Source organism: Mangifera indica, unplaced genomic scaffold, assembly GCF_011075055.1.
Source record: "Mangifera indica cultivar Alphonso unplaced genomic scaffold, CATAS_Mindica_2.1 Un_0035, whole genome shotgun sequence".
In the NCBI taxonomy this organism is placed as follows: domain Eukaryota; kingdom Viridiplantae; phylum Streptophyta; class Magnoliopsida; order Sapindales; family Anacardiaceae; genus Mangifera; species Mangifera indica.
The window spans coordinates 74,500-96,652 of NW_025401127.1; the positions used below are offsets into that span (position 1 = coordinate 74,500).

At 34.4% G+C, this 22,153-nt stretch overlaps 1 protein-coding gene across 1 annotated transcript; it reads left to right on the plus strand.

Moving 5' to 3' along the window:
• The first annotated feature begins 8,721 nt into the window (after positions 1 to 8,721).
• On the plus strand, positions 8,722 to 22,005 carry LOC123206423. The gene is made up of 6 exons (XM_044623613.1): positions 8,722 to 10,005; positions 10,655 to 11,088; positions 11,186 to 11,347; positions 20,066 to 20,141; positions 20,303 to 20,458; positions 21,418 to 22,005. Exons 1-6 carry the CDS (start codon positions 8,932 to 8,934, stop codon positions 21,565 to 21,567), a joined length of 2,052 nt encoding a protein of 683 aa, XP_044479548.1. The 5' UTR covers positions 8,722 to 8,931; the 3' UTR covers positions 21,568 to 22,005.
• Positions 22,006 to 22,153: the final 148 nt, after the last annotated feature.

Below are 22,153 nucleotides of genomic sequence, written 5' to 3' on the forward strand. Positions count from 1 at the left end.
GTGTTAAAGTCAAATTACACTGTATGATCGTGCATACCAAGAGTACAAGACTGTGCATGTGCCGTGAAGGATAGAATAGCCTTTTTTTGCAGGACAATTAATTTTTTTTAAATATGGGAGGGCATACAACCATGCATGGAGATGTCATAGGCTTATGCACTGAAAATGATGAATAGTGTCAGTTGGTCACCATGAAAGCCTCTGCATAAGGAGATGTATGATCATATGCAATGTTTGAATTTTGGATAAACACATTCTTAGAGATCGTGTGATGTGATTTTCAATATGAAAACGTTTGGATGATTGTGAAAAGAGGTTGCACGGCTATGAGTGACGTTATTTGGCCAAAATAAAAAGGAGTTGGTGTTGTGGTTGAATTCACTTACACTTCATATTTTCGAGAGTCCTAAGATAGAGACAGAAGTTGAGAGAGAGTTCTTTTGTGTGACCAGAAGCCACCAAAATAGGGTTTGGATCATTGAAAATTTCTCAAAGCCACGTGAAGACCAGCTTGACATAGGAAGTTTTGTAAGTAGGCTTTGGTCATCCCATTGCTTTGATTATGATTTTGTGAAGCATGTATTATATGTTTGGGTGAATTCTATTTACAATTTGTGATAAAGATACGAAATAAGCATGCTAGATATATGTAAATGGCAATGAACATGACAAAACTTAAGATATGTGTGATGCCTAGTATGATTTTTTTTATCTGTATGATATCCATGTGTTTAAATGTCATGGGATGACAAAAATGACTTATAGGGTGGAGACTTACATTTCCTGCACTAGGGAATGTAGCCTGTTCATCGAAAAATGCTAAAATTTTTAGGATAGATGATGGTGCACAAGAAGGTGAATGGATGCACATGCGCTAGGAAGATGATGATCTAGTTATGCATGGGGATCACGATTATGATTTTGTATTATAAGGATGAACTTAAAGGATGTTAGGAAAGGTTAGAAGACCATTAGTTAGCATAACAATGCACGATTGTGACTAAAAAAAGTGCACGCTCGTGCATAGTCATTAAAGTGAACAGGGTGTGCAAGGTCAATCACACATGTACATGTAGGACAAATTACTATTTACCCATATGATGTGTGTTGATCAAAAATGGAAAAAAACCTAAAGAGCCTAATTAGAGGAGAATTAAGGTGTTTAGTAAATGAAAGGTGTCTAAATATGTAGAAGACGACACATACCTTAAATAAAGTGGATTCAAATCAAATTCAAGAAAGTTCATAAAAGTGACAAACGACTAAGTAAACAATCATAACCACCAGTTGTGTGCAATGTGGCATGTAATATGGGAAAGATTTAGGTTGTAGTTAGATAACTATGAGATGTTTCATGCACTTCGCGCCAAGGTGCATAACAATTCATTTTATTTTAAGGGTGCATAGAAAGGCAGAATTGCACTAATTTATTTGTCACGTGGTCAATAAGATGTTTCATGTACATGTTCGTGTTAGAGGCCATCCAAGAATTATTTTTTAGTTAATGGTCTTGTAGCTATGCATATATGAAAGGGAGAGACTATGATTAGATTTCTTGTGTAACCAAGGTGTCGAAGCTTAGTTAGCCATAAGCCGAACTAGTGTTATGTTATATACACTAGTCTTAGTTAGACATCTAGGATGTCATTTTGCATATGTTTTTACAAGATATTCAAGATGTCCAAAATCAAGAGATAGGTATCTGATTGATACCATGAGCTTAGGACTAATCATTTGAGATGACAATACTTACGTAGGAAGGATATATGAAATGTCGTAGTATAATTTGAATAGACATCTTGGATACTAGAAAATATATGAGAGTATATCTTTATTGAGTTAAGAGTAAAACAGAGTATTAGAACGCCAGTTGAGCTATCTTTTATTGTGGTGCCTGAATAGGTCACTTACTTATTGAGTACTTTTACACTCACGTATTTATTTTGTATTGTTTTACAGGTAGATAAGGTTAGTAGTGGGGCATGTGAGGGAATTAGTAGGTTAGCCTTAGGCGAATTGCTTGAGGATGAAGTTTAGTGTGATTTTCAGTTTATATGATTGTTTTTATGTTGTCGAAATTAGTTGACATTTGTATTATAGCTATGCACATTTTTATGAATTAGGTTTATTATACTTTCAAACAGTGATTATTGGTTGTTATGTATTATGATATTAAGTTAATCTTTAGACACCATTTTGCATGCAATTTAAGATGTGTTTTATCATGCTTATGAGAATGTTTTACTTTTCTTTATAAGAGTATAAAGTAATTTTAAGTCAACACGTTTTTTTGGGTCTATATTTTCTCTAAAAATATATATTTGAAGAGAGGTATTAGTGGGTAAAAAGTTATGCAAGTACTATGTAGTGACTAAACATGTCATTTGCACATAAGTTGCTAAAAAAACAGGTGTAAAAGTTCCTCTATCCAAAAATAGTGAGAAAAGAAAGCCTTCTAAATTTCACAACTTGCTTTTTTGCAGTTCACCTTTATCATATACTTCTTTGGGATAGTAATCATTTCTTACTTTTACAAGATAGCACAATCAACATATTTCCTTAAATATTTAGATTTAATATACCATGGTATAAATATATTTGCTTTTAACTATGTTATTACTCAATAATCTATACCTTTGTCCTATAAATATAATTGTAAAGAGGTAAAAAAATGATATTTTATGTTCTCATATCTTACTTTGCCAAAATCCCTTCTGAAAACTTAATAATATAACAATGAATGTAGACTTTTGATCTATGAGTTAAACCACTTTAAAAATCTCATTTTGTTCATTATTCTTAGTGTATAATTACAACTAATTCTACACATCTGTCGTTAATGATTTTGAATTAATAATAAAATAATACTCAATAATATAATAACACATCATCTATATATTTATTTTATATACTCAAAATATGTATATATAGTTTTGCTCTTATACAAATATACGTTCTTGTTTAGAAATTGAATATTATAAAATAAAACATAAAAATTAAAAAGTCATTTTTTATACCTTCTTTACCTTTTAGATTTTTGTATTTGTAGACATACACAAAAAATTAATTATAGTGAAGTGATACACTGTAGAATCTATTGAAGATTTTTATTAAAGTCATAAAAATTACCTAAAGTTGACATGGTAACAGGTTGTGATGTGTCGGCGTTAGCGTGACTTTTCATGTCTGATGGCCCTTTAGGTTGTGCCTCCATGAGCCCTTAACAAGCAAAGTTGAGGGTTTTCTAAGGCTAAGCTATTAATTTTTTTAAAATTAAAAGGTATAATTCATAACCATTTTCAAATTATTATGAAATAAGGGTAACACATCTAAAATTTTATTGAAAATGTCTCACTTATAGAGAAAAACTGTGATTATATAATAAAAAATAAAATAAATCGTACATAATAAAAATAAACTGAATTATACTATTTGCAAGTACCAATATCTATCTATACTTGTTTACTCATCTTAAACATCTATGTTTTTGAATTCTTCAAAAATATCTTTAGCTACGCGATTTTAAAACTTGAATTATGATATCATCTAATCTTTCATGCACATAATGTCTTGACCATAATTGAGTGTAAGTTCGATCATCTATTATTGCAAACACATCCACCCACACTAAAAACAAATTTTGATGCTATAGTAGACATTAGAGGCGTCAGTACATCATTTGTTATGATAGAAAATATAAAACAAGTATTTTGATGTGATTTCCATCATGTCAAAATATCAAAATTTTCACTTTGTTGCAAAACTTCAATTAAATTATCAATGTTAATATAATTAAAAAATTCATCATAATTTGAACTAGAACCTACCTATTGCTTTCGTTTATGTTGGATAGACCATAATCGATGTTTGCCCTTAGACAAACCATTTGAACTTACCCATGGTTCTAAAGTGTGTGTAGTGTTTCCATTTTTAGGTTCATAAATAGAATAAATTTCAAGCATAAATTCCTTAACATCATCTGTTATGATACTAACCAGTGTGTGTAATAAATAAAGTCTAACATTAATGATAACAATCATAATAATAATAATAATGACAATGATCAAATCCTAAAATGAGTAAATCCGTTGTATGCCCACAGGTAACCCGAAGGGTATTTTAGTTTTTTTTCTTGCATTTTTAATTGAGTTAAAGATAACTTTTTAGAGGGATGCACACCCGTGTATGTTGGTATACATGGTTGTGCATCATTAGCAAAGTTTGAATTTTAGATAAGATAAGAATCGTGGCAAAATCAGAAACTAACTTAGCTGTATAACACCATACACTCTTGTGTATCACGTTCGATAGTGAAAATAAAAAAAAGTGTTTAACCTAATTCCCATTATTTTCATGCCTCAGTCGTACACCAAAAGAAAGAAGAGATTTTTAGTCTATAGAGAAAGTCATCGATCGTTGGAAATCCTATAACCATGTGAAGACTTAGTTTGTTCAACGAAAGACAAGTAAGTTGGCCCTCTTCTTGGTTTTTTAAGATTGACTTAAAGGGAATTATGCACTGAGTTGTTGAATGACGAATTTATGGGTGTTGTAATGGGATATAATGATCTCATGTATGTTAATATGTGGATAGTCTATATTATATTGATATGATCAATCTTGTATACATGTTAGTTAGGATAAAACTTATGCTTTGGTGATAAAATTAATACGATTTGAGGATGTTATACATGTATAAATGTTTACAATTAGAGGAAAGTGTTTATAATTGCTTAGAAGCATGCTAGGATTAGTTGTGTGTGAATTGATTGTTGGGATTTGGCCAAAAAAGCATAGAATCAGCAAAGTTGTAATTTCCAGATCGCAATACACAATAGTGTACGATATCATACATGTTTGTGTATCCTTTGCATAAAGAAGGAAATATCACCTCTTTTGTGATAGTCGTAAGAGGAGGGAGGCACACATGGTCGTGTGGTATGTGATACACGACCGCATATGGGTTTCCAAAGGTGGACATCGTGTTGGGAGTCTAACATAGTCGTGTATGGGTGTTAACAAGCATATGAGGGTGCAACTAGCGTGACATGCCCATGTATGGTTATGTAGAGGTACACGAGGGTACTTTTTCAATACATGCTCGTGTAGGCACCAAGAAGTAGAAAAGACCGTTCTACCCTAAACTAACTGTAAGAAGGGGGAAAATGAAAAATATGAAGCTTAAGAGACCTTAGCAGATTAAGACAAACAAACATGGAAGATGTGTCCAATTATGTGGAAGACGACATACACCTAGACTGAGTTGATTTTAGGTAAAAAAATCAAGAAATTTAAATAGAGCACCTATTTCGGGCAACTCTCTATCATTTTTCTTTGGCTAAGTGGCATGTATTTCCATGGTGCTCGTTTTTCCAATTCTAGTAGTACACACCTAGATAATTATCAATTGTGTGTGTAAATAACAAGATAAGTGAAAAAAAATAAGGTTTTATGAGAGATAAATACCCATAAGATGCATCATGTACTCAACATTAAAGGCACATTAGCCACATAGTTTAGTTCAAATGTGCATGATAAAGGATGTGGCCTTTCAGTTAATTCCTCACGTGATCAACAGAATACATCACATATACCCATGGTATGAGCCATCTAAGGATGGTTTTCAGATAGTAGTCCCGTAGCTAGTGTATATCATAAAAGAGAGAGTACGATCAGATTCTTTATGTAATCAAGGTATCATAAGTAGCTAGCCTAATATGTTGTATGGCATGTGCGCAAAGCACAATAGTGAGTAGACAGACAAGGTGTCATATGCTTTCACCAGGACATTAGATATACAAAAATCAACTTAGACCTTAGTACCTTTGTGGATAACCTATGTTAGGGCACAAAAGTGACGAATTATGACCACATCTAGCTTTACCAAAGGAACGCCAGATTTTTAGTTTTATGTTTTGTGCAAGGTGTCAAGAGGTTACCAACTTACTAAGTGTTTTCACTCGCGCATTCATTTTCTGTTGTTTTGTAAATAGAGATGAGTAACGAGACATACGAGGGAGCCAATAGTTTAGCAAGTAACTGCATAAGGGTAAAGGGCAAAATCATCTTTTGCTATTTATTATTCCATTCATGTCTTTTGTATTCCAATGCAGTTTGTTATGAATACTTGTGCACTATTTCAGTATAACAATGTTTTGAAATACCATTATTTGAGTAATTAAATATTGAACCTTTTTGCATGCATAGGTATAAGCGAAATTTCTTGCTTACTTTATCACTTTCTATTGTTTTTAATTTAAGAAGTTAAGTTGTACACGCTTTTTGGATCATACTTCAAGGAGAAGTATGTGTTTGGAGTGGGATGTTACAATCCCTTTCGTTTTCTATTCTATGCATCCTAAGTTTATTTTCTATTCAATTCTAAGGTTGATCGAATCTCAACAGAAGGAGGGAAAATTGGTACTCACTCTTATGACTGATCTCTAAGGCTTCTTAGTCTTGGTTATCTTATTTAATTGTCAATTGATAGACTTATGATTCTAACATTTCAATCTTTGGACCTTGATCAACAGACTATTTACGTTCTAGTAAGTCCTAAACCAATTAATAGACTTGCAATCCTGACAATATTATCTATGGATATTAATTGACGAACTATCTTTTACCTTATCTATGAGTCTATGACTACGTCATAGGTTCTCCCTCGTGTCAACTAGAGTCTTATATAGGTATTGATTTATTTATATTTCATGGGATTATCTAATCCCTAACAATATTTGAATATTTGGAACTATAATTCAAATCTTTTAGTTGTTGGTTCATATATTCATTCCACATGCCCAATCTATCCATTTATATCTCAGACACTTCTTGGCACCTCAATAGCCATTAATATCTTAGAAATTCATTTGAAATAATGTCCTGCACGGGCTTTCATAATTTAATCACAAACTTGCATGATTCCTTCTATGTATGATCGTACACTTGACTATTTATGAGCATGCTATATCCTTTTGCTTATAGACGTGCCTCTTTCGAGTGCACAACCATACATCACCTAATGCACAATTCATCTTCTTTCTCAGTGAAACCCTAAAGGTGTTATTGTGAATTTTGGTCATGCAAGACCGTACATAATCTTGATGCACAAGACTACATAACATTGATAAAACATTTCAGATCATGGACGGTCATGTCACATGTTCAAACACCAATGAATCCAAATTTCTAGATTTTAATGCAAGTATGGTTTGCATAACCTATGGATCTAGCAAGAGTCGTAATTTTACGGATTATACCTCTATAAGCTAGACCAAAAAAAGGTAAGTTTTTTTAAAAAAAATTTCTCTAAATGAAACGGTTAAACGAAAAAGCCACCGATTATCATGTGACACGTGTCCAATTACATGTTGTTCAGTTAAGAGCATCAACACACTAAAAAAATCCTTCTTGAAAATATAGAAAGTAAATAAAGGCTATTATTATTGCCTTACTGGTGTGGTAGATGAAAACTTTTCAATTACTTTTTGCACCTTTTTACTCCCTTCTTTTTCTTCACCATCTTCCTCTTGATTTTAGGTTGACAGTGGGCATATCATATTTATATCAATGGATTTTGACTCCACACGCCACAGCGGCTGACATTTCTTTTCAACTCTAAGGTGCGAGGCTTATTCACTTACTAAATTTATATTACATGTCATATTATTATTTTATTTTTCAATATAATTTATTTTTATGTCTAATCTTTATTAAGAATCTCAAAATTATAATAATAAGCACATCAGGTCTTTTTGGATTGTAGAGTGAACCTAAACCGGTATGCTTAAATTTTAAGTTGTTTTAAGGTTGCATTTTAGTATCTTAAAGAAAACCCTAACCCAAATCACACTGTTTCGATCTTCGAATTCGGCTCAATCGTAACATATTAATTTAGGGGTATTAGTATTGTTAACTAAAGATATTCAAAACTAATTAACTAAACTAGTTTGACAATATTTTAACTAAATCAAATTTTTAGTTTAAAAAAAATTATAAATCAAAAACAAACAAATTTAAAAATGAGTTGATTTTGAATCGAACTAAAAATTCTAATTAACCAAATCAAATTTTTGGTTAACCGATTTTAAAAGGATATCTCAATTTTTTTAAAGTATTTCAACACTTTATTAATTTTGTATTCAATTTTTTTACATCAGTTCAGTTTTGTTAGTTGATTTTAAAATTTTAAATAAATTTATAATCGAACTGAAAATTTGATTTTTTTTATATTTTTGAATTGTTATTCAAATTTTTTTTCAAATAATCTATTTTTTGATCGATTTTTAGTTCTGAGATCAGTATGATTTGATTATTTGATTATTGAATAATTTTGAACACTATTATTGATAGCCTAGTGTCTTAATCTTATAAAAAGTTCCTGAAATGTGTATTGTATTACTTTATCATATGATGTTAAAATCATTAATACGTGAGCCAATAATACAAGTTACTTAAAAAAATAAAATATTAAAATTTTTAAATAAAAATGTTGGATTCCAGCCTTTTTAACTTACCGTAACGCACAACTTCGAGAATGAGAGACCCCGTCACATCCGCACTTCCAAAATCTACCTGATAAGCATCACTTAAACACCAACCACAGGATTCATTCTACCATTCAACCACATCCGTTGGATGGCTTTATTATCTAACGGTTAGGATCAAAAGACAAATCACAATTATTTCTTTCCGACCTTTGATCGTAAAATTAAGAAGGATAGAGTATTCATAATTATTAGCTCTAGCTCATGTAGTTTTCTCTTTATTTTTTGATCAAGGCACACAGCTCAAAAAATTTTCTGTTAATTTTAGCGGGAGGTATGAGCACACCTTAAGTGTGAGATTGTGATGACTGGTTTTTGATTAGGTGAAGAATTGGAATCGGGTGTAATTTTGAAGCACCGGTAGAGATTTTATTCTTCAAACGAAATGAACCAGGAGAATAATAATCGGAATAAAAAAATGGATTTAAATTGTTTTGGAAAAGGGCAAGGGAAATTGAATCTGGATTTGAATAGGCAGCCAGATGGGTGTGACAGTGAACTAGGGTTTCAGTTTGGGGATAATTATCTGGAGAAACAAACGGAAGTAAACCAGTCTGTTTACAGTGATATAAGAAGAGTGGAGGACAACCCAGATGGTTCTCAAAGTAAAAGGAGGAGATATTCGACTAAAGAGAAGGGAAAGGCTAAAATTGATGAGACTGTGCCGTTAATAGTCATTGACGATTCTGATGACAACCTAAGTCTTGAATTGGGTCAGAAACCAGTTAGAGGAGAAAGTGAGGAGAGAAATTTAAACAATATTTGGCCACTAAGTGAGGTTCAATCAGCGTTAAAGAATACGGGGCCTGTGGTGGAGAAGAATTTCTATGAAGCAGAAGCTGAACCTTTAGGTACTGATAGTGAACAAGAAAGTGTTAAGGCGGTAAATTTTTTGTTGGATTTGAGCGAGGAGGTGATAAAAAGAGAAGAAAGGAAAAAGTATCATGAAATTGCAAAATACCATGCGCGGAGTCTTGCGCGTCCTGATGAGGAGTTTCATAGGAGAAAGTCTCATCCGGAAGAGACCAACGTGGCGGTAAAGGAAGCTGACGATGAATTTCAAGATTTGGATAGTCCTTTTTGTGTAGCAATGATGATGATCAAGAAGAGGAATTCAAGTTCAAGTGGCCCAAAGAAATCTGAAGATGGAAGCTTCAAGTGGGTGCCTTCAAAGGTTACTGGAAGTGGTGTTGTGAAGCGAGGTGTTCCTTCATTGTTGGAGCTTAGTTTGAATGTTCTTGCGAAGAATTCTGAGGCAATGGTGTCACTTGAACATGTTCCAAATTTCTTGAGGCATAAGCTTAGTAGGATGATTTGTGATACAAGGAAAATGGATGCTTCCTTTTTTGAGCTTCTTGCCAGAGGGTCTCCCACTGAGATACGTGTGAAAAACTGTGCGAGGCTGGAAGAAGATAATTTCACCAAAATCTTGGGTTCTTGTAACACTCAATACTTGACTGTAAGTTAATCTTTCCTTACTGCTTTCGCCATTATTAAGAATTCATTATCTTTCTTTTATGTCTTGAATCACTAGCTTTGTTGATATCAAAGTTTGAATTATTAAAATATTATGTAGAAGATTAATGTATCATCTCAAATTGTTCATGTAGGCAATAAGCTCTGTGTCCAAGGCGCATGTTTCAATAAACTTGGCCTCGCGAAAGTTTAAAATCAAGAAGAGAACTAGTGCAATTATTGCTCACAAATTCATTTGAAGATTTAGAACTTGGATTTCATCTTTTTGTTTTGGAATAAGTTCTGTTAAAAGTAGAAATCAAAATCTACAACCACTTATGAAAGTATTCCAAAATAAATATCATAAATTTATCATGTCAAATGAAAAATAAAATAAGAATAAACTTTTTCATATGGTTAAGAATTGAAGGGATGGTGTATGAACTGATTTACAGACTTTATATCATATAAACTGAATTGAGCACCATCATCATCCATCACTATCCTTATCATTTACTAAGAGATATTCTTTTGGGCACCTGATGGCTGATGCTTTTATGCTTCAAATCTTAGCTCATCTTAAGTTCTTTCATCTTAATTTGTAAAACCTAGATGTCAATTAAAATGTGATGTTCTTTTGGTTCTGGAGGCAGGTATTACAACTTGATCTTAGTGGACAGTCTCTGTCCAATATTGTATTGTGCAACACCTTAGCCAAGTCATCCCATAGCCTTCCTGCCTTGGCTACCATATCTCTGAGTGGCGCTCTCCGTTTGACAGATATCGGGCTAACTGCACTTGTTGAATCTGCCCCTGCACTCCAATCTGTAAATCTAAGCCACTGCCCTCTTCTCACATCTTCTGGCATCACTGCTCTGGTTAGCTGTCTTAAATCTACTTTGAGAGAGCTGTATATAGATTACTGTCAAGACATTGATGCCATGGTTATATTGCCTGCCTTAAAGAAACTGAGATATCTTGAAGTGTTGTCGCTGGCAAGTATTAAGTCTGTTTGTGATGATTTTGTTATTGAGATAGTCAAAGGGTATGGCGTAAATATGAAAGAGCTTGTTTTCGCTGAATGTGTGTGAGTCCTGCTTACTTAACTATGTTCATTGCAACATTAAATTATATGTGTATCTATCAGTTTCTGATCAAGGATTTTTTTTTTTCCCCGGATGCAGGGAATTGACTGATATAGCTTTTAAAGCTGTGGGACAAAACTGTTCAAGATTATGTGCCCTAGATCTTTCTGATTTACATAAGCTAACAAATTCAACATTGCAACATCTTGCTGATGGTTGCCAATCAATTCACTGCCTTAAACTTCACCGTAACAGTTTCAGGTTTCCTTTCATGCATATTATATTTATTTTCTGTTTACATATGCATTAGCATGAGTTAATTGAATATATCATGTCATTTTTACCCTAGTTATCCAATTACTGCATACCAGTTCACTAAATGGTAGATAGCATTTAACAACACAGAATTTTCTTTGACTGTGGCAGTATCTGTCTTTTGCACTTGCATTAGAGGTAATGGAATAGACTTATTTGTGACTTGGTTACAGCAAGGAGAATCGTCTGGATGGATTACAACTTATGAAAAGTATACCATGTGACAATTTGAAAAATTTAGAAATACACCAGCGACCTTTAAGAATCTCTTTGGTAGTTGCATTTTGATAAATCCCAATGTGCAGAATTCAGTAAAACACAACAAACAACCCAGCAAACCGCCAACACAAAGCAAGTATTATTGAATATACTGGTTTTATTTATAAACTCAGTAGGATTACAACTTGTAACCACTTACGACGACAACTAGGATTTCATGACAGACTAACCTAAAATGGAAATTGGATAGTTTTGGCAATTCAAGGAGCTGAAAACCTCCTCTTTTAGCCAACGGCTGCCCAATATCCAAAACAATTTTCTCCCTTTCTCTTCCCTTATTTCCCATCTTTATATCATTTGCATAACCAAATCTTTATCCTTCTTGAGCCACGTGTCCCTTCCCATGATTGAAGAATTTTCCAATTTGAGTTATGGTCCTTTGGTGTGATGATCTTCTACTCTCTCTTATGCTACTTATGGTTAACCCTTAAGGCTAAGGTTGGTGTTCTACCATTGCTCACCCTATGAAGTTTCGTCTCATTCTCAAGCTGAAGGTTGGAAAATTGTTGTTTGATGATTTCAACACCCTCTGAATATTCTCATGGTCTAGTAATCCAACCCATTTAATCAACCACTCCAATGTATTTCGTGTGAGTTTCTAGGACACTCTTCATAATAACATAAGCTCCAAGTTCTCGAATACCCCATAGGGAAGTGGTTGACTTTGACCAAAGGGTCTTAACCAATGCTTCCCCTTACATTCACTAATCTCAAGGGAGCCATAAAACTGCACCATTAGTTGGAAGTTGGTGGACCTTTTAGTGCTAAGGGTAATCATATTAAATATCATGACAATGTTCACGGATATTAGCCAGGCCACCAAAAGGTTAACCTCCATAGTTGATTGTAGTATCATAGCAAAAGATTGCCCGAACACATGAGCCAAGCCCACCTTGAAATTGATCCATAAAGCATAACCTTTATACATTCAAATTGAATAACCTCAATTATCATTGTCAATAACAAATAACAATCTTCTTTAACTATCTCTTTTCTCGTCCTCCTAGAATCAACAATAGCAATGCAAGTATCAACCACAAATATAAATGCCACAACAGTATTTGCCAAGGACCATATAATCAAGAAGCCTAAAATTTTTGTCTCAAACATTCTTATCCACGGTGATATAATAGAAAGCGACATCAATTTTAACCTCACAAAAAGCTTAAAAAAATGAGTGTTGATCCTCAATTTCCCAAAAAAAAACATAAGCTCATCAACTAGGTCAATGCATCTCCATTTGTTCATCTCATTAGAATAAGCCCAGTAAGCCTTTTTATCCCTAATCTTGAATTTCCTTGAATATCTACCTCTCCAATTAAAGTTGTCATCATTTCAAGTAGGGTTGGACTCGAGCTGAGCCAACTCGAGCTCGGCTCAGTCGAGCCCGAAACGAGCCAGGCTTGGCCGAGCTGGAGCCAAGCTCGAGCTGGCTTGGTAGATTTTTTTTAAAAATTTTTTTATACAAAACGATGTCGTTTTGACCAATATATATTAAGAACGATATCGTTTTGATAACGAAAAACAAGCCGAACCGAACTGGAGCCCGAAACGAGCCGGCTTTAGCCGAGCTCGAGCCGCCCATATATGAACCGAGCCGAGCTCGAGCTCAAGCAAGCCAAGCTCGGCTCGGCTCGGCTCGAATTCAGCTCTAATTTCAAGCAATACAATCAACTTTCCTCCATTAGTGCACTCGGGATTTTCCCATTTTGACTCAATAACAGTTATTAACAAATGATAATCAACATTAATAGGTTGTTGGGATTAAATATCTGATTTATATTAAATTGTGTGTTACCTCGCTATCCACCAAATCAACCACCTTCCGTCTTTTAATATCACCCATTAATTTGAGAGTTTTGTAAGAATTGAATCTCATAACTGGATGAAAAGGGAGTTTGACATGTGTACCCTGTAATGATGTTGATTTTGTACCTTGTGGATCAACAACCTCATTGCCACCTTCTTTTTTTAGACAACCCAAAAGGATTCTCAGTTGAGGATTATTTTAATGGTGGCCACGAGTTAACCTTTCGTCACACCTAAAGCAGAGGTCTCATTTTGGTGTTGATCGATATTTCACATCCAAAAGCTGTTGAAATCCATTTCCCCTTCCTTAAATTGTACTATCATCAACTCCATTGTAGTTCAAAGATATTAAAGACACCGATCAAAAAGTACCCGCTGACGATTTATTTTCGTAGGTGTGCAGAGTGCTTGTTGAAAGACTTTTACTCAATTACTGATTGGAATCACCCGAAGGAATCAACTTAATTGAATTTTGAAAACCTATCTTAATTCTCAGGTCAAGGCTTGGGTTTTGGGCCAAACCATTTGTTACTAACTTACCCACCTGATATGCTACTTATTTATTTGGGTTACCCCACTTTCCATTCTCTTCACTTGGGCCACCCCATTTAACATTAAAGTAAACTGAATTACTTGTGTTGGACTGGGCTTTCTAGCCTAAATTTTTTTTAGAGCCTCTTTGGGCCCTTATATGATCCAAACAAATGATCTAGTGCTCAATTATTTGGGCCATGCTCATAGCTTGGTTTTGATTTTCTATCTTTACCTCACCCAAAACAACAGGTTCATGGAGTTTTGTACGACAAATTTCCTCATCCAAACTTTGAATTGGATCTTGAGAATCAATTGATTTCGATGCAACCTTCACCAAAACCAAGTTATACATATTTTGGTTGATTTGTCTTCACTAGGTTTTTCAACCTCTTTAATGTATTTACACAAAGTGAGGGATACTTTGTCGTTAGCCTCAGAATGTCTGTGCACGATGATAAGCAAATGGTTCAGATCACTTATGAATATCGTATTGTTTGCATGAAATGACATGTGAATTTCATATCAAGAACGGCTTGACATTGTGTCGCAATGATATTTCCCCTTTGTTATCATCCATATTTAATACGACTATCGTATATCTCTTGAACAAATCTTCAAGTGATGTGTCCAAAATTGTAGTTCAATCTCAATTTCATCCTTTTTCTCCTTAGTACAGAATAGAACCCGAAGTTGTCGATTTTTACACTTGCGACCGCAGGTGAATTTTTCATCACACTTGAAACACAATTCCCACTCTAACTTCACTTTATACTGATAATTGTTTAAACCTACTTCCTTGCCACTTCATTGACTCGTCTCATCCAACCTGTTGATTGTGCATTGTGGTTGACACTGACATCAAATTCTTGGCTAGCAAATTTGTCAGGGTGACTTCCTCCCCCATCAAATGTAAACTCAACTTGAAACTTAACCCACTTCATTCTCCTTGATACCGTCTTTTGCAACAACCAATTTCGAGAATTAAAACAAAGATTATTCTTAAAAGTCATTGTTTTTGTTGCCTCCATCATCTGAGGTGATGGATTACATTTCGACAATTGGATTTCTTTGATTTTGGCCAATTTTCTGTCAAAACTTTCAAATTTATCATTTTTTATTTCCAACAGTTTAGATATGGTATCAGAGTCTATCGACTTCTCTTTTTGGATCATTGCTGGTGGCTCAAGTTTTTCCAAATGTTCATGCAATTTATTCACAAAAGGGAGATCCAATTTTTCAGCAACCCAAATATCATCCTTCAAAATCTCCCTTATTTTTTTGTTGTGATGGCAATTTCATTTTAGTGTTTCCCATTCTTGATTCCAATTTTTCCATGTCTAAACCTATCCTAAAAATGTTGCTCTGATATCATTTAATAAATCCCTATTACAGAATTTAATAAAACACATCAAACAACCAACACAAAGCAACTATTACTGATATATTGGTTTTTATTTATAAACTCTGTAGATTAAAACTTGTACCCACTCACTCCTACAACCAAGATTACATGAAAGATAGACTAAAAATGGAAATTAGATAGTTCTAGCAATTCAAGGAGTCAAAGACCTACCTTTTTAGCCAACCACTACCCAATACCCAAAACAATATCCTCCATTTCTCTTCCCTCATTTCCCATTTGTATCTCATTTGTATATCTAAATCTTTCTCCTTCTTAAGCCATGTGTCCCTTCCAATGATTTAAAAATTTGCCAATTTGAGTTGTGGTTCCCTAGTGTGATGATCCTTTACTCTCTCTCATGCCATTTATAGTAAACCCTCAAGATTGAGGTTGGTGTTTTAAAACATTTAAATAAAAACCATCATCCTTCTTTATCTTTTGTGTTTCTAAGTATTATGTTATTTATAATCCGCATAATAGAATATCATGTTTCTGATACAAACCTGGAGTTGCCGAAGTTACTGTGCAGAAGATGAATTCAAGCCACTCTGCCTTTTGGCTTACACGTCAGTGTATATTCAACCGTAAGGCCCCAAACAAACTCAAACTTGTAATTTTTAAGTAAACAAAAATTATATGAGACAAAGATGAAACACTTCAGATTGTATTGAATATGTTACTGTAAATAAATACAAAGTTCAGCTTTCAAATATTCTTGTTACAAATAAACTGAAACTGAATACAGAACAGAACAGAATACAAAATACAAAAGAATAGTAAGCCAAAATATAGTTATCCTCAAACCCAAAATTCGAGAAGGTGGTCTCTCCCCGTCCTAATTCTTATATTCTTCCTTGTCTTCTTTCTTCTCCTCTAGGTCTATATTTCTTCTCCACTTCTTTCCATTGTCTTTCCATTCCTGGGCTGCCACTTTAGCACTTTGCATCTTGCTGGTCTGCTTTTTTGCTGTAGTTCCTTTGAATAAACTGTTGTGGTCAGTTGAATTTCCTTTCTCTTGTTGGTTGACAATTATACTCGCCAGTCTTTCCTTTTTCGTGCTAGCTAACATTCAGCTTTCCTGGTTTGCTGTCATGTGTCTCTACGAGCTGGTTGACATTTAAGCTTCCTAGTTTGCTGCCATGTTTCTCCAATGTTACTCCAGACGCACTTTGTCCTCAAGGTGCAATTGAGGGAAGAGTCGGATAATGTTTTCATATAGCTCCCAAGAACATTCAAAGTTTGGTAACTACTTCCACTTAATTAAAAGTTTCAAATCCCGTTGAGGGGAGTATCTAGGCTGCATTACCCTCTCAGGTTATACTATCAATTCCCCATCATCTGTTAATCCTTCAAAGGTTGACTCTGCATAGTTGAACCCAAGTGTTTTTTAAGCTACGATATATGAATTACTGGATAGATTTTCGCTGAATCAGGTAGCCTTAGTTTGTACGCCTCTTGTCCCATTTTTTTAATAATCTCATATAGGCCATAGAATTGAGGAATGAGTTTTTCGTTCAGACAAGCTACCAATGAACGAAAACGATAAGGCCGGAGCTTGAGGAAAACATGTTCCCCTATTGAAAATTCAATTTCTCTACGGCTCTTATCTACCAACTTTTTATCCTCGGTTCTATGTAAATTTGTCTTAAGCTCATCCAATACCGAATTTCTCTTGTATAATCTGATTTACTTTTTTTACCCTAAATTCTTCTTGAACCTATCTCAAAAGTGGTGGTGGGTCTTTTCCATACACTGCTTTAAATAGTCTTATTCCCACCAAACTATGGAAGGAGTTATTATACCAATACTCTGTCCATGCTAACCACTTTGGTCATGCTTTTGGTTGTGAGGTACAAAAACAGCAAAGATAAGTCTCTAGGCTTCGGTTTACAAATTTAGTTTATCTGTTCATCTATGGATGACACGTTGGACTAAATTTGAGGAAGGTGCCAACAACCTTGAATAGTTCTTTCCAGAAAATTCTTACAAATATATTGTTTTTGTCGATTACAATCATATGAGGAAACCCATAAAAGTCGAACAATCTCCTTAATGAAAATTTCAGTGACATCCTCGGCTGTGAATAGATGTCATATCGTGATGAAGTGTTTGTATTTTGAAAGCCAATCAATCACCACCAATATAGTATCAACTCCCCTCACCTTAGGTAGTCCCAAAATGAAATTCATGGATAAGTCTTCCTGTATTCGCTATGGAATTGGTAGTGGTTGTAATAGACCCGTTGATGACGCTACTTCATACTTCATTCATTGGCAAACATTACGCTCGACGATGCATTTTTTTATGTCTCCGTTCATACCTTCCTAGTACAAGGTTGTTGTCACCCTCTTGTATGTGCGGTAAAATCTAGTATGCCCCTCCAAAAGTAAATGCATGAAATTAGCTAAGAGAGAAGGAATGAAACAGGAGTTTTTTGGGATGACTAACCTTCTATTGTAAAGCAAAGTACTACCTCTTAGTGAGTAGCCTTTATGTGCAATGGGATTACATAACAAGTCTTAGATAATTTTTTATAATTTCTCACTCCCTTCTATCTTCTCTTGGATCCCTTCTCTTCCCACCATTTGTGTTACTGAGTACGCTTGTATTTCCTTCAAAAAATCTAGCTTACGCAATAGAATATCTGCTACCTTATTCTCACACCCCAACCAATCAACTATCTTGAAATCATACCCCAATATTTTGACAATCCATTTCTGTCGATCATGATTCAATATTTTCTGTTCAATTAAAAATTTCAAACTCTTTTGGTTTGTATGAACCTTAAAATGTCTCCCTAAAAGGTAATAACGCCACTTTTGGAAAGCTAATACAATCACCATTAGCTCCCTCTTATAAACAAATTTGATTCGGTTTCATGGCGAAAGTGTCTTACTCAAAAATGCTACTGGTGTTCCCTTTTACATAAGAACTGCTCACAACCTAGTGCTTGAAGCATCTGTTTCCTTTGCAAATTCTTTCATAAAATCTTGCATGGCTAATACGAGAACAATAACCATGACTGTCTTCAACATCTCAAATGGTTGTTGTGCTTCTCGGTTCCACTAAATTAAGTTTTTCTTTAGCAAGTTGGTCAGCAACTCTACTATCTTGCCATATCCTTGTATGAATTTTTTGTAATACCTTGTTAGCCCGAGAAACTCTGAGATCCCTGATATCCCTCAGCATTGGCCATTTTTCCATATCTTTTATTTTCTTGGGGTCAGCTTCAACTCCCCCTCTAAATATAATGTGTCTTAAATATTCTATTTTCGCTTGTCCAAAGGAACATTTCTTGCAGTTCACTATTAGTTGATTGTCTCAGAGCAATCCCAACACCACTTTAAGATGCCACAAGTGATCTATGAGCCCTCTACTATAAATCAAAATATCGTAAAAAAATACTAACACGAATTTCCTCAAGTACAGCCTAAAAATCTCATTCATTAAACTCTGAAGGTGGTTGAAGTATTGGATAATCCAAAGGGTATGACCAAAAATTCATAGTGTCCTTCATGCATCTAGAAGGCTGTTTTCTCCACGTCTTCTTTTCTCACCCAGATTTGATGGTATCCGGATTTAAGATCCAATTTACTAAACACTTTGGCGCCCATCAATTCGTCTAGGAGTTCGTCGATTGTAATTTTGTAAATAAACATAAATTATATGAGATAGAGATAAAACACTTCAGATTGAATTGAATACTTTACTGGAAATAAATACAAAGTTCAGCTTTGAAATATTCTTTCTACAAAGAAACTGAAACTAGATACAGAACAAAACAGAATGCAAAATACAAAAGAGTAGCAAGCCAAACTACAATTTTCCTCAAACCCAGCATTCAAGAGGCTGGTCTCTCCCCATCCTAATTCTTTTCTTCTTACTTGCCTTGTTTCTTCCCGTCCAACTCTATATTTCTCCTCCACTCCTTTCCATTTTGTCTTTCCATTCTCGGGTTGCCACTTCAGCACTCTGCATCCTGCTGGTCTGCTCTTATGCTGTAGTTCCACTGAATAAGTTGTTGTGGTCAACTGATTTTCCTTCTCCTGTTGGTTGACAATTATACTCTTCAGTTTGCTCTTTCCTTTTTCCTACTGGCTGACATTTAGCTTTCCTAGTTTGCTGCCATGTGTCTCCAAGAGCTGGTTGACATTTAAACTTCCTAGCTTGCTCTCTTGTGTCTCCAATGTTGTTCTCTTCTTATATTTCTTCCTCACATATAGTTTAGCCCTGAAAATTTCATAGCTTTTCAATTAATGGAAGTAACTTTTCAGGAAATCATGTTTTTGGTTTGGCAGTTTCTTGTAGATCCCCAAACAAAGTGCGCCTTAGAAGTAAGATTTTACTGAAAAAGACTTGAATAGATGTGGCTTTGATGGGCTAGAGTATAAAACACCATCTTGTAGCTGACATGAAACAATAACTAGGCATTCTTGATTTAATACAATTATTTTACTTCAACTACTACTCTTTAAGTTCCAATGTTCTCTGTTTGCATGGTTAGAACTTAGAACTTGAAGTTATATCATATTGGCATATGGCAAAGTTTTTTGATTCCTTGAAAATTTATTGCTGTCAGGATTACTCAATCTGTTTTCTACCTTAGTATAAGAAATTATTGGAATTTCTAATTATTGCAGTGACGAAGCTGTTGCAGCCTTCTTGGAGGTCACTGGAGATTCACTAAGTGAACTTTCACTGAATCATATCAAGGAGGTGAGACATCAACATACTTTATCTGATATTGTTTTTGGCTTTTTTTTTTTTCAATTCCATTCTGAAGTACAGAAACGACGTATCTTGCTGAACAAAATGAATCCAGAAAAGAGGAGTCTGTTGTACTTCTAATTTTTTGTTTAATGAGCTACTCATAACAGGTGGGTCTGAACACTGCCTTGTCACTAGCCAAATGTTCAAGAAATTTGCTGAGTTTGGACCTATCCTGGTGCCGCAGATTAACAGATGAGGCACTCAGATTTATTGTTGACGGCTGCTCATCATTAAGGCTGCTTAAACTCTTTGGCTGTACACAGGTATGCAAGTCCAGTTTCATTTAGTTTCGTCTACAAATGCTGAATTGTTGTTTAGACATCTGTTTCTTTCTTCACTAGCTTGATGCTAAGAAATGTATGAGTTTCTGGTTGAAATACCCAAGTAAGGAAAACCTGAGGAGCATTTGAAGTATGGTTCATAACAAATTTTCTTTTGTCCAATAAAAGAGTCTTTTTTTTCTTTTTTTCTTTTTTCTTGCTTGGTCCCATTTAAGGAATTGTTGATGTTTTCTCCACATTGATATGTATGAGTCCAGCATATCTGGAGAGTGTTATTTAGATATGTTGATTTGCATAGCAGTATCAGATTTGATGAGATTACAATTTTATGTGGTTAAAAGTGGTGGTGATTACTGTAAAACACCTTATGAAATTTGCTTAATATGTAAAAGCTGCAGTAGATGTAATCCACATTTTCTGTTTCCCATCCATTTGACTGGGTAAATTGGAGATTATTACTATGAATGGCATTGATCCATGTATAACATGGCATGGAATCAACTGCTAAGTGGCCCAATTGTTAACACGATTTCTGGTCTTGTTCAAAATTAAGGGGAAAGGTGTATGAGTAGCTTGCATAGCTGGATACTACTAATTGTACCATCGGTAGAAAGCTCTAAACACATCTTATAATTTAATCATTTTCCTTAATTTAACTGTTTAGTTTGCATACTTTATCCATTGATCTTCAATTTTGCGACTACATCTAGGAATCACTCATAAACCCTACATTTGGTTGTTTAGAATTTATCCCAGGGTATATGGTGTATTCCATGATTTATAATGGTATATGAAATCTTGATTGTTGCTGTTCATTTTGTGCATATCATCATCAAGCATTTATCATTCAGGATGGTCATATCTCATTATTGCTATACTAGTTGGAATTGGTAACCCATCTGATTGGCTATTTTTGGATGTTTTGTGGTTATTTTTTCCAGTTTACAGATTTTTTCTGGAATTGTCATTCAAACTCAAAGGTGCAGATCGTTGGATTGCAATTGAAACCATTATTAGAACATCTTGATGCCCTTGAACCTCAGATGGCTCCATTGCGCTATTCCCCATTGACTTCTTTAGTTGATAAATGAAATTCAAAGCTTTCAAATTCTTGATCATTTTTCATTTTGCAACTTGCCACCCCTCCCTCCGCACCATATAGGAAAAGCTCTTCACTCATTTTTCATTAACCAATGTCAAATTTTTTGACACATTCAACATTGAGATGCAAAATTACCACCATAATTTGTTCATCAATTCAAATTCTGCAATTTTGAAGATAGAGCTTTCCAATTCTTAAATACAGTCAGACCCCAAACTCACCAAATTCTTTTGAAGATATACCTGTACTGTACCTCTTTCATGGGATGGATGGAATATTGAATAGTTTCCGTATTACAAAGATAATGTATCAGAAACATTCAACTTTAATTATTGATTTTCTAGATAATGTAATGATACTATTTTCATGGTTTTTAGATGGGAAACGTAGCAAGGAATATTTATAGATGATCCATCAGTTAACTGGATTTTCTGTATTGCTGCTGAGCTGATTGTGGTGATAATGTAGGATGTTGTTCTGAAGTTAGCCAGGGAGAGTATTATTCAGTTTTGTTTCCTTAAATTTCAAAAATTTATCAGAAAGAAACCATTGACAGGGGACAACAATTCTGTTGA

Excerpts from the sequence above, each read along its gene's own strand:
- LOC123206423 (XM_044623613.1), top strand. The coding sequence starts at position 8,932 with ATGAACCAGGAGAATAATAATCGGAATAAAAAAATGGATTTAAATTGT. Across the intron at positions 11,089-11,185 it reads CTTGTTTTCGCTGAATGTGT|GGAATTGACTGATATAGCTT; the intron begins GTGAGTCCTGCT and ends CCCCGGATGCAG. Across the intron at positions 11,348-20,065 it reads CTTCACCGTAACAGTTTCAG|TGACGAAGCTGTTGCAGCCT; the intron begins GTTTCCTTTCAT and ends TAATTATTGCAG.